The sequence below is a fragment of the Schistocerca cancellata genome, chromosome 11, assembly GCF_023864275.1.
Source record: "Schistocerca cancellata isolate TAMUIC-IGC-003103 chromosome 11, iqSchCanc2.1, whole genome shotgun sequence".
NCBI lineage: Eukaryota > Metazoa > Arthropoda > Insecta > Orthoptera > Acrididae > Schistocerca > Schistocerca cancellata.
In genome coordinates, this window is record NC_064636.1 from 12,537,873 (window position 1) to 12,551,646 (window position 13,774).

The 13,774-nt window shown below is 41.5% G+C and overlaps 1 protein-coding gene across 1 annotated transcript in view; it reads right to left on the bottom strand.

The window, feature by feature from the left end:
- LOC126108819 (neuralized-like protein 4) overlaps positions 1 to 13,774 on the bottom strand; it is a 339,970-nt gene that overhangs the window by 244,875 nt on the left and 81,321 nt on the right. Inside the window, exons 4-5 of the mRNA XM_049914183.1 lie at positions 11,819 to 11,972; positions 1,632 to 1,842 (exon numbers count right to left, since the gene is read on the bottom strand). Of these exons, the coding sequence (XP_049770140.1) occupies positions 1,632 to 1,842; positions 11,819 to 11,972 (365 nt within the window). The remainder of the gene's footprint in view (positions 1 to 1,631; positions 1,843 to 11,818; positions 11,973 to 13,774) is intronic.

The following is a 13,774-nucleotide window of genomic DNA, read 5'->3' on the forward strand; positions in this document are numbered from 1 at the left end:
CAGTTGCCAGAGAGCGCAAGAAAACAGGCGTTACTGTGGGTAGGCAGCTACAATGACATAGGAAGCTGACGTGTTCATATACACTTAGCATTAAGAAATCTTACATAACGTCATACGAGAAATAGGACGTCAGAGGATACTCCGAGAGCAAACGAATTTCGTAAACTGTACTAAAATGCATAATTCGGTTTAAAGGACACATTTGTACGTCCAGATTCACAATGAAATAGGCCCCAAACTCATATTGAGCTTCTCAGTGCACTTTTTGGGATGCAAATTTTCTCAGAGTACCAGTACTGTATTGTCTCATTATTAAGGCATAATGCCATACATGCCAGAAGATGAAAACGTGCACTCTAAATTCAATGAACAGTTGAAACTAGCCAATAGTGTGAATGAAACACTTCGTTTCTTATAAATTGATTGCATCTGCGGAAAAGATTAGTAGAAGCCAAACTTTTTTAGCAAACCAACAAAAAACTTCACTGTCGTGGAAGGCGATCAATGCCCAACTGCCAAAAATGTGAAAATAAAATACAATCAGAAGACTGAAACTAATAACATATTTTAGCCTTCAATAATTCTGTGAATGTATTTTAATTCAGTCGATAGGTCACGGCCACAGGAATTCATTTCGTTTTCATTTGACGTGTGAACTGTAAACGAAGAGGAAACGGCAAAATCACTAAACGTAAACAAGGGCGACCGCCCCCCTTCCCACTACGACCCAGACTGCTCTGTGCATCCACGAATCTGGCAGCTCAGGTGCGTCAGAAAATTTTTTCTGCGTAGCGTGACCGATTCTCACTACTGCCGCAGCCGCACTCCGAGAAGCCAGAAATGGGAGACGGAGCTGCTCGTACGCAACTCAGCTTCCCACGCGCAACAGCCCGCTGGCAACTGCTCGAAACGAACGTAATGTAAACAGCTGTGATGTCGCACTCGTCAGAAGCAGTTTGCTGTTACGAAGTATTCCACAGTCTCCGTCCTAAAGCCTTCGACAGGTTTTGCTTTCGGTAGGTGCTCGTGTGTGCACTGTGTTTTGTTACTGTAAATGGTGCATTTCCTTTGCATCTCAAGTTTCATTTTGGTTTTATTCTCTCGTTTACATTTTATTGCTGCATTATTATTCTACAGTAGCAGGATACAGTAAAATTCATAGTTAGACTATCAATTCTTACCAGTCAAAACCACCAAAATTTAACTGAAGACTGAAACACTGGACAATTCCCGGAATCCTAAAAAGTTGCAGGGTTTTTCCACACTTTATCCCAGATTAAAAAAATTACCGTGTTTTTCCCGATTGTTTGGAGTGTATACACCCTGGATGCATTAACTGTCTCTAAAAAAAAGTTGGCAATCCGAGCCACAGCTCACATATCGACAAAAAGACTGAACGAGTACGCTAAAGCAGTTCCACCTGGAAAGCTATTGAGAAAATTTGTACACCTGGCATGGACAGAGGCGTCAATTCCATTCGACAGAAGAACTGGCGGTAAAAATAATCGACTGGCCACTCGTTTGTTAAACACAGTCAGCCGGGCAGTCACACTCGTTTCGAAACTTTACACCCACTACCGGCACACGGCTGCCAGTATCGGAGCCTCGGCATCGCGACGTCTGCAGCTCACCTCAACCTGTCCGGAGGGGGCGACACTTCCACGTCCTCCGCGGCGACTACGGACGCCGGCGGCGACTCCTCTTCAAACGCGATGACGTCGCGCCGAGTGTTGGCGACGTTCATGTTGACGACGAGGTCCGTCACCAGTGCCGGCTGCTGCTGCCCGTCGGCCGGCTCGTACGTTCCGCAACTCGCACTCAGCTCGACGTCGAAGTCGGATCCTGCGGGGCAGACGCGTCACACCTCTCGTTCTCTCGACAGGCGACACACTTACGCGCAGCACAATGGTAGGATTAAATTAAATGAACTTCAACTTGAGAGACTGCAAAGGATACGCTAGCCGGTGCACGGTGACCAATTTTCATCCAAACTGTTCGACAGGTTCGTCCGTTTGCTCCAAAACGGAGGCCGACACAGTCTGCCGCTTCCGGACGGTCAGCGACACGTCGCGATGACGGAATTGAGGCACACGCCCTGCAGCCTTTCTCGAACAATCTCTCAGAGACTTTTTGGTAACAAAATTTATTTCTGCAATGCTTATAGCTTTATATGTCACCTTCGCGATGAAGTGTCCGTCACTTCGTTAATAGTCACAGTTATTGGGATATCTGCATTTACGTAAAATATTGCACGAAATTCGAAAATTCTGTGACGAAAAATAAGTGTCTCGATTTTGAATTTGGTGCATATTGTATAATACGTTGCTGCTACGGAATTTAGCTAGCGTATCGAAATTTTCTCTTTACTCAGTTGGAAGGATCTGTTTGTAACCAATCTCGAGAAAACTGATCTTACGTAGCACGTTCATTTGTGTGTGCCGTTGATGAAGCCAGAATGAAGTATCCACAACATTACTAATATCTCAAACAGTCTGACATTTCAAAACAGGATTTGGGGAAATGACAGCATTTGGAAAGTATGGAAAGTATTTTGTCAAACGGGTATTATGCAAAAAAAAAACCACACACGCAGACGCACACACCTGCACACATGGCGGTACCTAGACACAGTGCCAATGTTGTTTTGCACTAGTTTGGGGGGGTAGTGTCAGATGGGGGGGGGTGTCAGATGGGGTGGATTGAGAGAGAGGAACGTGAGAGGCAGGGAGAGAGATTGGGAGTGGGTGGCTATTGGCTGGGAAGGAGGCTGGTTTGCCAGTTCGGAATGCACGGGGCACGGACAGCAGGTGTAACTGTAGAGGTGTGCAGGACGTGGCACACGTGAAGGGCAACTCGGGTGGTCGGCGGTTGTCGGTCGGACGATTAAAGGAACCAAACTACTCGGTCATCAGTCCCCGTTTCCTCAAACGGACCGTTCTACACGGCTGTAGATCAGGGAGCCTATCGTGCGAGACCCGGGCGAAGAAAACCCTGAAGTCTACAAAAAGTCAACGGAGGCAGCATAAGGACTCTAAGAAGGAAGGGAGACAGAGGAAGAAAGGCAGGTGACACAGGGACCGGAATGCGGAGAGAGTGACGGGAGCAGAGGATGTGTAGTAGGGATAACTCCACGGTTGCTGACTGAAGGATTGCAGATGGCGCAGGTCACAAAGCTGCCGCTGCCGCTGCCGCGTGCCGAGCCACGGCACAGTCCCCTCTGTTCTCGACAACTATTTGGCGGTGGCCATTCAACCCGCAGACTGCCGGACGGTAGTCGTACCGACACAAAAGGCACTGCGGCATTTGCTGAAGTGTCGGTATGTGACACTGCTGCTTTCACAGATGGCCCGGCCTCCGACGGGGTAGGGTAAGACTGTGACGGGAATGGAATAAGAAATGCAGGGTGGGTGGATCGGACAAGTCTCGCAACTGTGTATTCCACAGGAATCTGATTCCTGTAAGTAGTAACTAGACAACAGAATACGAAAAATGCCACTTCGATATCTACCCGACACACCGTCTCACTGGACATCGACATCCACCTCACTGACAGCTCCAGCCACACCTCTGTCTGCATTAAACCCACCAAATCCCAACATTACCCGCATTTCGTCAGCTGTCGTACGTCTCACACCAAAATAATCCCTCCCGTACAGACCGGCCTTCCACAGGTGACGTATCTGCAGTGACGATAACTCCCTGCCCCGGTACACAGAGGATCTCACGAAGGCCTTCACAGATGGGCATTACCCCCTCCTCCCCGACCTAGCCCACGAGCAGGTTTCCCGTGTCGCGTCCCAGCACACCTCCAAACCTGTCACCACCCTCTGAGAATTGGCCGGAAAGGAGCACCCCCACTCCCGGCACCCGGTATCGTCCCAGACCGGAATGACCTAACTGCATCCTTCGCCCGAGCTTCGATTATTTCTGCCCCGACACGAGTGACGTCTCGCCCGAGATCATTCCCACCCTTCTTAAAGGGGTGTTCTGTCACCCAACCGACCTTCACAACATCCTAGTCCACCACTATGCCACTCCCAATTCAAACCTTTTGCCACAGGGATCGTATCCCAGTGGAAGACTCAGGTGCGAGACCTGAGCGATCCACCCACCCGGCACTTCCTGTTGTGGTCCCGTCACGGGCTTATCCTACCCCGTCAGTGGCTGGGCTACCTGTGAAAGCAGCCGTGTCGTGTGCCAACTTTGCTCCAAAGACTGCACAGCCCGTTACGTTGAAACGGCTACCGACCGTCCATCCACTGGGACAAACGGCCCCCTCGAACTGTCGTCGAGGTCGAGAACGAAGTAGACCGAACTGCGACACGACGTGTGACGGAGCATGACGACGAGCTCAATCACGGTGTCCGCTTCACAACCTGGGCCGTCTGCAATCTCCCGTCGACTGGCAGCTCCTCTCAGCTACACGGACGGGAGTTATCCCGCAACACGGCCTCCCTCAGACTTCAAGAAAAATATAATAATTCCAATCCCAAAGAAAGCAGGTGTTGACAGATGTGAAAATTACCGAACTATCAGTTTAATAAGTCACAGTTGCAAAATACTAATGCGAATTCCTTTCAGACGAATGGCAAAACTGGTAGAAGCCGACCTCGGGGAAGATCAGTTTGGATTCCGCAGAAATGTTGCAACACGTGAGGCAATACTGACCCTACGACTTATCTTAGAAGAAAGATTAAGGAAAGGCAAACCTACGTTTCTAGAATTTGTAGACTTAGAGAAAGCTTTTGACAATGTTGACTGGAATACTCTCTTTCAAATTCTGAAGGTGGCAGTGGTAAAATACAGGGAGCGAAAAGCTGTTTACAATTTATACAGAAACCAGATGGAAGTTATAAGAGTCGAGGGATATGAAAGGGAAGCAGTGGTTGGGAAGCGAGTGAGACAGGGTTGTAGCCTACCCCCGATGGTATTCAATCTGTATATTGAGCAAGCAGTAAAGAAAACAAAAGAAAAGTTCAGAGTAGGTATTAAAATCCATGGAGAAGAAATAAAAACTGAGGTTTGCCGATTACATTGTAATTCTGTCAGAGACAGCAAAGGACTTGCAAGAGCAGTTGAACGGAATGGACAAAGTCTTGAAAGGAGGATATAAGATGAACATCAATAAAAGTAAAACGAGGATAATGGAATGTAGTTGAATTAAGTCGGGTGATGCTGAGGGAATTAGATTAGGAAATTAGACACTTAAAGTAGTAAAGGAGTTTTGCTATTTGGGGAGCAAAATAACTGATGATGGTTGAAGTAAAGAGGATATAAAATGTAGACTGGCAATGGGAAGGAAAGCGTTTCTGAAGAAGAGAAATTTGTTAACATCGAATATAGATTTAAGTGTCAGGAAGTCATTTCTGAAAGTATTTGTATGGAGTGTAGCCATGTATGGAAGTGAAACATGGACGATAACTAGTTTGGACAAGAAGAGAATAGAAGCTTTCGAAATGTCATGCTACAGAAGAATGCTGAAATTAGATGGGTAGATCACGTAACTAATGAGGAGGTATTGAATAGAATTGGGGAGAAGAGGAGTTTGTGGCACAACTTGACAAGAAGAAGAGATCGGTTTGTAGGACATGTTCTGAGGCATCAAGGTATCACCAATTTAGTATTGGAGGGCAGTGTGGAGGGTAAAAATCGTAGGGGGAGACCAAGAGATGAATACACTAAGCAGATTCAGAAGGATGTAGGTTGCAGTAGGTACTGGGAGATGATGAAGCTTGCACAGGATAGAGTAGCATGGAGAGCTGCATCAAACCAGTCTCAGGACTGAAGACAACAACAACAACACAAGAACTTTCCTACAGCATAAATATCACTATAAGACAAACATCGAAAAGGACAATGGGAGTGTAGACAAATGAAATCAGGAAATCAGATTACAAACAAGGCATTAGAAGTGGTGGAAAAGTTTTCCCATTTGGGCAGCAAGAAAACTGACGGTGGCCAAACTAAAACCACTGAACCAATTCGTGATGGAATCACTAATACCCTAAACACCTTAGAACACCGGTTTTATCTAAATGGATTAAAAGTAAGTATGACAAAGATGTAACTGACACAGTTTAAAACAACTTCCAAACTGCCCATAAAAATTACAAAATTAGGAATGCACTTCTGCCAAAAGCCCTGGGGTAGGTGTAGAATAAATTTATAGAGGTCTTCTCACATAAGCTGTTTGGCAAACTAGTTAAACAGTCTTGCACTTGTGAATACTTAGTTATCAGTGCTGCATTTTCAGAAGTCAGTTTGAAGCTTGCTGTGAGTACAGTTCTGCGCAATACCTTTTGCGATCGAACTGTTTACTGTCTAAACCTTTTTTGGATGTAAATCATTTAAAACGTTAAATGAAAGGTTCGTGATAAATATCCGGAGAGAGCTATTCCTGCAAAAAGTGTTGTGCAGAAACTGATCAGTTAAGTCATAGCAAAAGGTTCCCTCGCTAACGCTAGACTTAATTTTGCAAAGAAAGTCTGTTCACCAAGAATATTTAACAATTTTGGAAAAAACAGATTGCTACTTACTGTAAAGAAGACACGTCAAGTTTCATACAGGGACAATTAAGACACTTACATAAAGCTTTCAGCCACAACCTTCATCAGTAAAAAAAAAAAAAAAAAAAAAAAAAAAAAAAAAAAAAAAAAAAAAAAAAAAAAAAAAAAAAAAAAAAAAAAAAAACAACAACAACAACAACAACAACAACAACAACAACAACAACAACAACAACAACACCACACACACACACACACAGACAGACAACCACCAACTACAGCATCTCAGGCCGGAATGCCCGGCTGCAGTTGGCGGTTGTCTCTCTCTCTCTCTCTCTCTCTCTCTCTCTCTCTCTCTCTCTCTGTGTGTGTGTGTGTGTGTGTGTGTGTGTGTGTGTGTTTTTGTTTTTTTTACTGATGAAGGCTGTGGCTGAAAGCTTTATGTAAGTGTCTTAATTGTCCCTGTCTGCAACTTGACGTGTCTACTTTATGGTAAGGAGCAATCTGTCTTTTCCTACACTGTTCATATTCCTACGTGGAGTTTCCGTTGTTTGAAAATACTGAACGTATTCACAAGACTGCAGTAAGAAGTCCACAGAAATCAACTAGACGTCTATCCTCCAACTAAACATCGAACGAACATTATGCGAGGATGTGCGGAAGCTGTTATATAAACGAGCATATAAAGTAAGACTGAAGCCAACATTGAAAACCTACAAATTATACACGAATTACATACACCACTGCAGACAATTACTCACTCATGTCTCTGTTGGTTGTCTGGATCCAAGTCTTGACTTCAACTCAGACAAAAGACAATTTCACCTTGGTGGGTACGTCTACTCTCATGACACGTGCTACCGGTCAACAGACAATCCCAGGGAATGCTCTGAGATGGCTCTACATGATGTGAAAGTACCTGTTTGGTGTGCAGTTCCAGATCAATGGGCTGTAGGCCCCTTTTTCTTTAACATCACCGTGAACTCTCTCAAGTGTACGTGACAAATTTAGTGCAATGATCCATAGTGCAGCTGATAGAGGAAGAACGATAGTAGCCGGTGTGTTTTTCCAACCAGACTGTGTTACGATATATATACTTCACGAGCTTCGATGTCACGTGTCCGTGAAGCTTTCGGAAAGAACGTACAGTTTCCGCACGTTTATGGCCTCCCAGGTGACCCGATCTGTCTACCTGTGATTTTTCAGTGTGTACACGCAGACAAGGAAAAAAATTCCTGGATAAAAATACACTTCTTACCAGGTGAAAATATACATTTTCCTGGGTGAAAATACCCTCAGAATTGCAAAAGTTATCAATTCCTTGAAGGGTGTAGCTTTTATACGCTACTTCCTGGCACTTTAGGAAACGAAACATACCAAAAAGATGGAAAGATCTATTTTCGCAACAACGTGCACGCTGCATATTTTTGTATGGAACTATAAATTCGGATTCCACCAGACACGACACATTAGTTTCCTATGCACTCAAATCCATACTGCGATCTTCTTTTGTCAGGCAATCGTGGCTCACACCACGTTATCTTGCCAGCAAATGAAAGCAGATATTCAGAACATAGGACACCTGGTGTAGTCAGCCATTAACTACACCACTGTTAAGTAGAGCAAATACACAAAGAGGAAAAGTATATCGTTTAAATTAGTGTAGTATATGTCTAGTACAGCTGCAAGAAAAGCTAAGCTGTCACATATAACATTGTTTTCAGTTTTCATCTCATTCTTAATTTTTTGCAAGTGTTACTCTTTATCTATATTAAACACAAACATGCCAGTAAAATTTTAAATGAAGACACAAATGTCTTGTCACAGGGTCCACAATTTTTCTAAGTGTTAAGTTCTGAGTGAGAGTAAAAAAGAAATTCATCACGCATTCTCATGTGTAACATAATCTGTCTTGCGTAAAAGGAATTTTACTTTGAAAGTAATGCTTCTCGAACAACCATTTGCAATATTTTCCCGTGACCTGTTAGAAATCTTCATCGAAAGCAGTCGTTATGAAGTATTGCACAATCTTTTTCCTGTAGCCTTTGACACATTTTGCTGTCACTGAACACTTATGCAAGCACTGTGTTTTGTTGTTGTAAATGGCATATTTTCTTCGCAACTTAAGTTTTACATTAGTGTTTTGCTCTCATTTATGTTTTATTGCTGCAGTATTATTCTGCAGCAGGCTAAAGTGAAATTCTTTGTTAGAGTATCAGTTCTTACCAGGCAAAATTACAAAATTGAATAACGAAAAATTATCAGGTTTTTCCGAGTTTTCTCCCGGATGAAAAATTCTGGGTTTTTCCCAGATTTCCTGTTTGTCCTGGGGCGCATACACCCTGTTTTTATTTGTGGGGTAATTTAGAGGGCAAAATCAATAGTAACAACCCATACACAACTAAAGAGATGGAAACAAACATTCACAACATGACTGCTGAAATGTCATCAATTGAAATAGCAAAAGTTTTCAGAAATGTGTTGAGATGTGCCGAATCATGTATCGAAGTTCACAGTGAACATTTTTAGCACCTCCTGTGGACTACTGACCTGTTGAAAGTTCAGTATGTAGTTTTTCATAACAACAATTTATTACTCTGTGTTACGTATTTACAATAAACAAGTAAATTGTCTGTACAACACTGTATAATCTGAACTTAAAAAGTTTAGCACAACAAGGAAGTATTACAATTAGAAACTATGTACATAATTTAAAACCTTTACGGAAATTTCTAGCACTGACACACCCCAAAAAATGACAAAAGCAGAAAGAAGTGTATCGCTTATTACATTTTCTCTGCTCACACAATCTAACTTTGGCTTCAGGCAGTATTTTTTATGTAAAGGTTCCTTAAATTACTGCTACCAGTCACAAACTTTGTCAATTACTGTATTACTTATTTATTTAGCAACATGTTTCGATGGAATACCTCATCTTAAGGCTAAATGGCATTACAAAAACAACTTTACAATAAGGTCATACAAACATCAGTCCAGCTTCCAAAGCGACATCAGCTCTTACTAAGTTTTCTCTTCTTCCACAGGATGACCACAGCATTTATGAAAAGACTATGTAACACCAGTATGACCTTACTGTAAAGGTTTTGTAATGCCATTTAGCCTGAAAATGAGGTATTCCCTCGAAACATGTCGCCAGATAAATAAGTAATACACTAGTTGACAAAGTTTGTGACTGGTCGCGGTAATTTAAGAAATCGTCACATATTTCTTGAAACAGTCAAGGCTGAAAAATAGTCAAAATGGCTTCAAATTCAGGATGTTTTAATTTTTTACTCCGAACTTTATTCACAGCACACTGCATACAGTACCTACATACATCATCACTGAATGTACCAGCAACATTATTTTTCTTACGACACACAGCTCAAGACATGTGACATCGTAAAAATTGAGATGCACTGAAAACTAGTTTTTGCTTAAAATGGAGTGCAAATTCTCAGACTGTATTCATCCAGTGTTTTGTAATAAGGGCACTTATGACTTACAACAAACTTTAATTTCAAACTTCCTCAATTACCTGCTTAACGTCAAATATTTAACACATTAACTGATTTGCAAAGTAATCAAACACTTCAAGCTACTTTATACATGGGAGACCAATTATGTAAAGAATTGGGGGTTTATTGCCTCTAACTAGTCTGCGTATAAAATAATAATTCAGAAGTACCTTTAGGAAACAGTTTTCAACAAATTTATGATTCTAGGAACAAAGAAAATCTCATGTAATTGTGTTGCATATTAAAGCTTTATTCCCAGAGCCTTCAGTATAAAGCTATAAAAATTTATAATATACTGACAAAGAGAAACTTCTATGTAATGAAACTACATCTGCCGAGAAGAGAATTATATGCCATCCTTGGGTAAAAATGTTAGCATTCAGTCACAGAATATCAAAACGATGGTAAATACATCTTCATAGAGTAATGTAACAAATTTGTACTGATGGTCAAAAAATGATTAATTTTTTTTCTTCACCTCTTTTTATGTGCCTAATTTATATTACTTATATTCATGGGTCTCCTGTATATTAAATCAATGATTTATATATGTAAAATCCGATACTGATGCACACCAGCTATAGTAAGAAGAGAATTTCTGGAAAAAAAGAAATTCACTGACACCTTGTTTAAATTAAAGGGTTAGAAATCCATTCCTAAAGTATGGGGCTGGAGCATAGTCCCACACAGAAGTGGCATGTGGTTGAAAAGCATTATAGGCAAGAAGAGAATCAAAGCTTTTGAAATGTTGGAATAGAAACAGTAAATCCCCAACCCTTTATGGTATCAAATGCCTATGTACAAAAGGGCTCCAACATTTTATTACTTTACAAAGGAGTTCATGCATTAAATATTTCAAGTTAACCGTGTGAGCGAGACAACGTTTCGCAAAGCTTTGAAACTGCGCTTAAAGTTTGCCTAAAGTCACGACTGCCCTCATTATGAGCCACTGCACGAGTGTAGACCGGGTAATCTACACTGAATTTTCAAGCACCTACATCTACATAGATACTCTGCAGATCACACTGAAGGGCCTGGCAGAGGGTTCATCGAACCACCTTCATAATTCTCTAATATTCCAATCTTGTATAGCACGAGGGAAGAACGAACACCTACATCTTACCATCCGAGTTCAGACTTCCCTTATTTTATGACGACGATCGTTTCTCCCTACGTAGGTCGGCGTCAGCGAAATATTTTTGCTTTCGGAGGAGAAAGCTGGTCATTAGCAAATAAAGCCTTTTGAAACAGTGACTGTTTTTGTTTCTTTTTGGAAGATGTTAATAACTTAATTGTTTTACATGATGGGCTGTCTCCAACAACAAAATGAATAAAAAACTGAAATGAACATTTCAGATCGTATTACATGAAAACATGATTGCGCCAAAATGTATTTTCTTCAGTGAATTAGTTTAAAATGTATTAAGTGTAATTTAAAAATTAAGATGGTGTCTTCGTGCATCGGGAAACAATTTCAATCGCGACTAATTCTGGAATACAATCTAAATACCTAGTTTCGACCGATGAGAATTTTGACATATTTCATTAGGTCATGCAGCGAAACGTTTTTCTCGCTTCCTGTAAAATTACAGTCCGTGTATTTAGTACGATTTTAAATGACGCTCGTCAAATATGTGCTCGTGTTTCAGCAAATACTGTGGATACCGCAGTTAAATGTCAAATACAAAAAAATTCTCAGAGGCAGTTTGTCACACAGCAAATTCTCCTTTGCCGAGTCGGCCGGGACACGGAATCGGGCATCGCTGAGCTGCAATTAGCGACAGGCAGCGCACTTACTGTCGTCAGAGTCTCCACGGGTCTCGTCGTCGTCATCGATGACTGTCACCTGTGCACACTTCCCGTACATGTCGACAAAGCCGTAGACGCCGCTCGGAACGTCTCTCGCGGCCACCCCCTGCGACTCCTCGTTCACGTAGAACACCAGCTCACCCTGAAATGGATCGAGGCAGCGTTTCACACACGATGGACAGACAATTTGTGTCGGCAAAGCTAAAAGGAAATTCATTTGGCAGCTGTGGAAAGTAGCAATAAAGAATGGCCGGAGTCCCGATTCAGGCTCCGAGACTTCCATACAAACTTAATTACGTGTACACTGTAGCGGGACTTTGAATTTTGCCGCGCTACACTCGTTCCCTCAGATAAAAATTATACTATCGCAGCGGTATGAGCGCTTGACGGCAGAGAAAATACTAAAATTGTAACTCTTTTTTGTTTTTCTATCCGTTTCTTTATTGTCTCTTGATAGCCGAAGCTTAAGGCAGACGTGATCTGATGAAGACGTTTAAAATTAAAATTTTTAGCTAGTCTTGATCTAATTTTAATGTGTAGACATATTGTGGAAGTTGTTAAGAAATTTGGAGGATGGAAGTAGCAAAGTAAATTAAATTGCATACAGAATCAAGATGATTTTAATTGGTATAAATTAGTGATTCCTGGACTATTGCAAGATTTCAGAGCAGACTTTTCACACAGAAATGAAGGAGATTTTTGAAGACCTGGACGCCGCCCGAAAGTAGACAAGTTAACCTGGTAAAGGATGATCTCTCATCTACGCCACTTTCCCCTGTCAGTTACATTCTGTTATTATCGGTTTCTTCTCAGTAAGTTTTGTAGTGGAAATTGGTTTCACTTTTGCTCAAAAACGCCACAAGGACCACCCCAACTATAGCTTTTCTGTAATACGAAGTCCGATTTGCATTTCATTCTTTCCTTTTTTCACGATCATTTACAATTTTAAAACCCCCTTTTTATTCACCATTTCTTCCCACCAACCTTTTCTTTTCTTTTCTTCTCTTCTCTTTTTCCTTTTCTTTTTTTTATTAACCACTACAACATGTAGACACTTCATCCGTCCAAGGAATCGAGACTCTCGACAATTTTTGCCCGTTATTGACTTCGATACTGGCAATATCGCCGGCTCCGGGAATTCCGAGACCTTCGAGAATGTTTTAACTTTGAGCTCGGATAACAAATGACCAAAGCAATATTTTTTGTGATATGATTACAAATCAACATCAGATTTTCTCTTTACTTTTACTGTGAAATCTTGCTTGCAGCCAAATTTTATGATTCTAGGTCAACAGGAAGTACCCTCTAGGCTTTGACGAGACAGATTGCATGTGTCAAAGTGTGTGACACAATTGGCTATGTCTTTTGATTGCACTGCATCAGAAGCTCACATTTATTACACTATCAAGGGACCTTAGTATGTGACAAATTTCAAATTGATACATTTATCAGAAAAGGGATCTTAACAGACGGACACCCAGACAGTCAGGAGATAAATAAATAAATAAATAAATAAATAAACAAACAAACAAAAGAAGGAAAAAAATCATGTGATACAACAATAAATTTTCGGATTTTTTTCCTTTAGTTGTACTGTGAAACCTTAATTCTTGCCAAATTTCATGATTCTAGATCAATGAGAAGTGTCCTGTAGGTTTTAATGAGTGAGTTTTTGAGTATCAAAATTCGTGACATAAGTAGCTGTATCTTTCGATTGTGCTGGTTTAGAAACTTCAATTTTTTACACCACCAGGGGACCATAGACCTCAGCTCCTTTTTTTTAAGTCAGTCACGTGGACAGGCAGACGACAAAGTCACCCCACAAGGGTTCTGTTCTTAAGAACTGAGGCACCGCACCCTGCAGGTGTATTTTATAAACTTACCAGAGCCTTTACCTGCGTCGATCCCAACATTTTACTCGACTAATTAAACTGTTGTGGCATA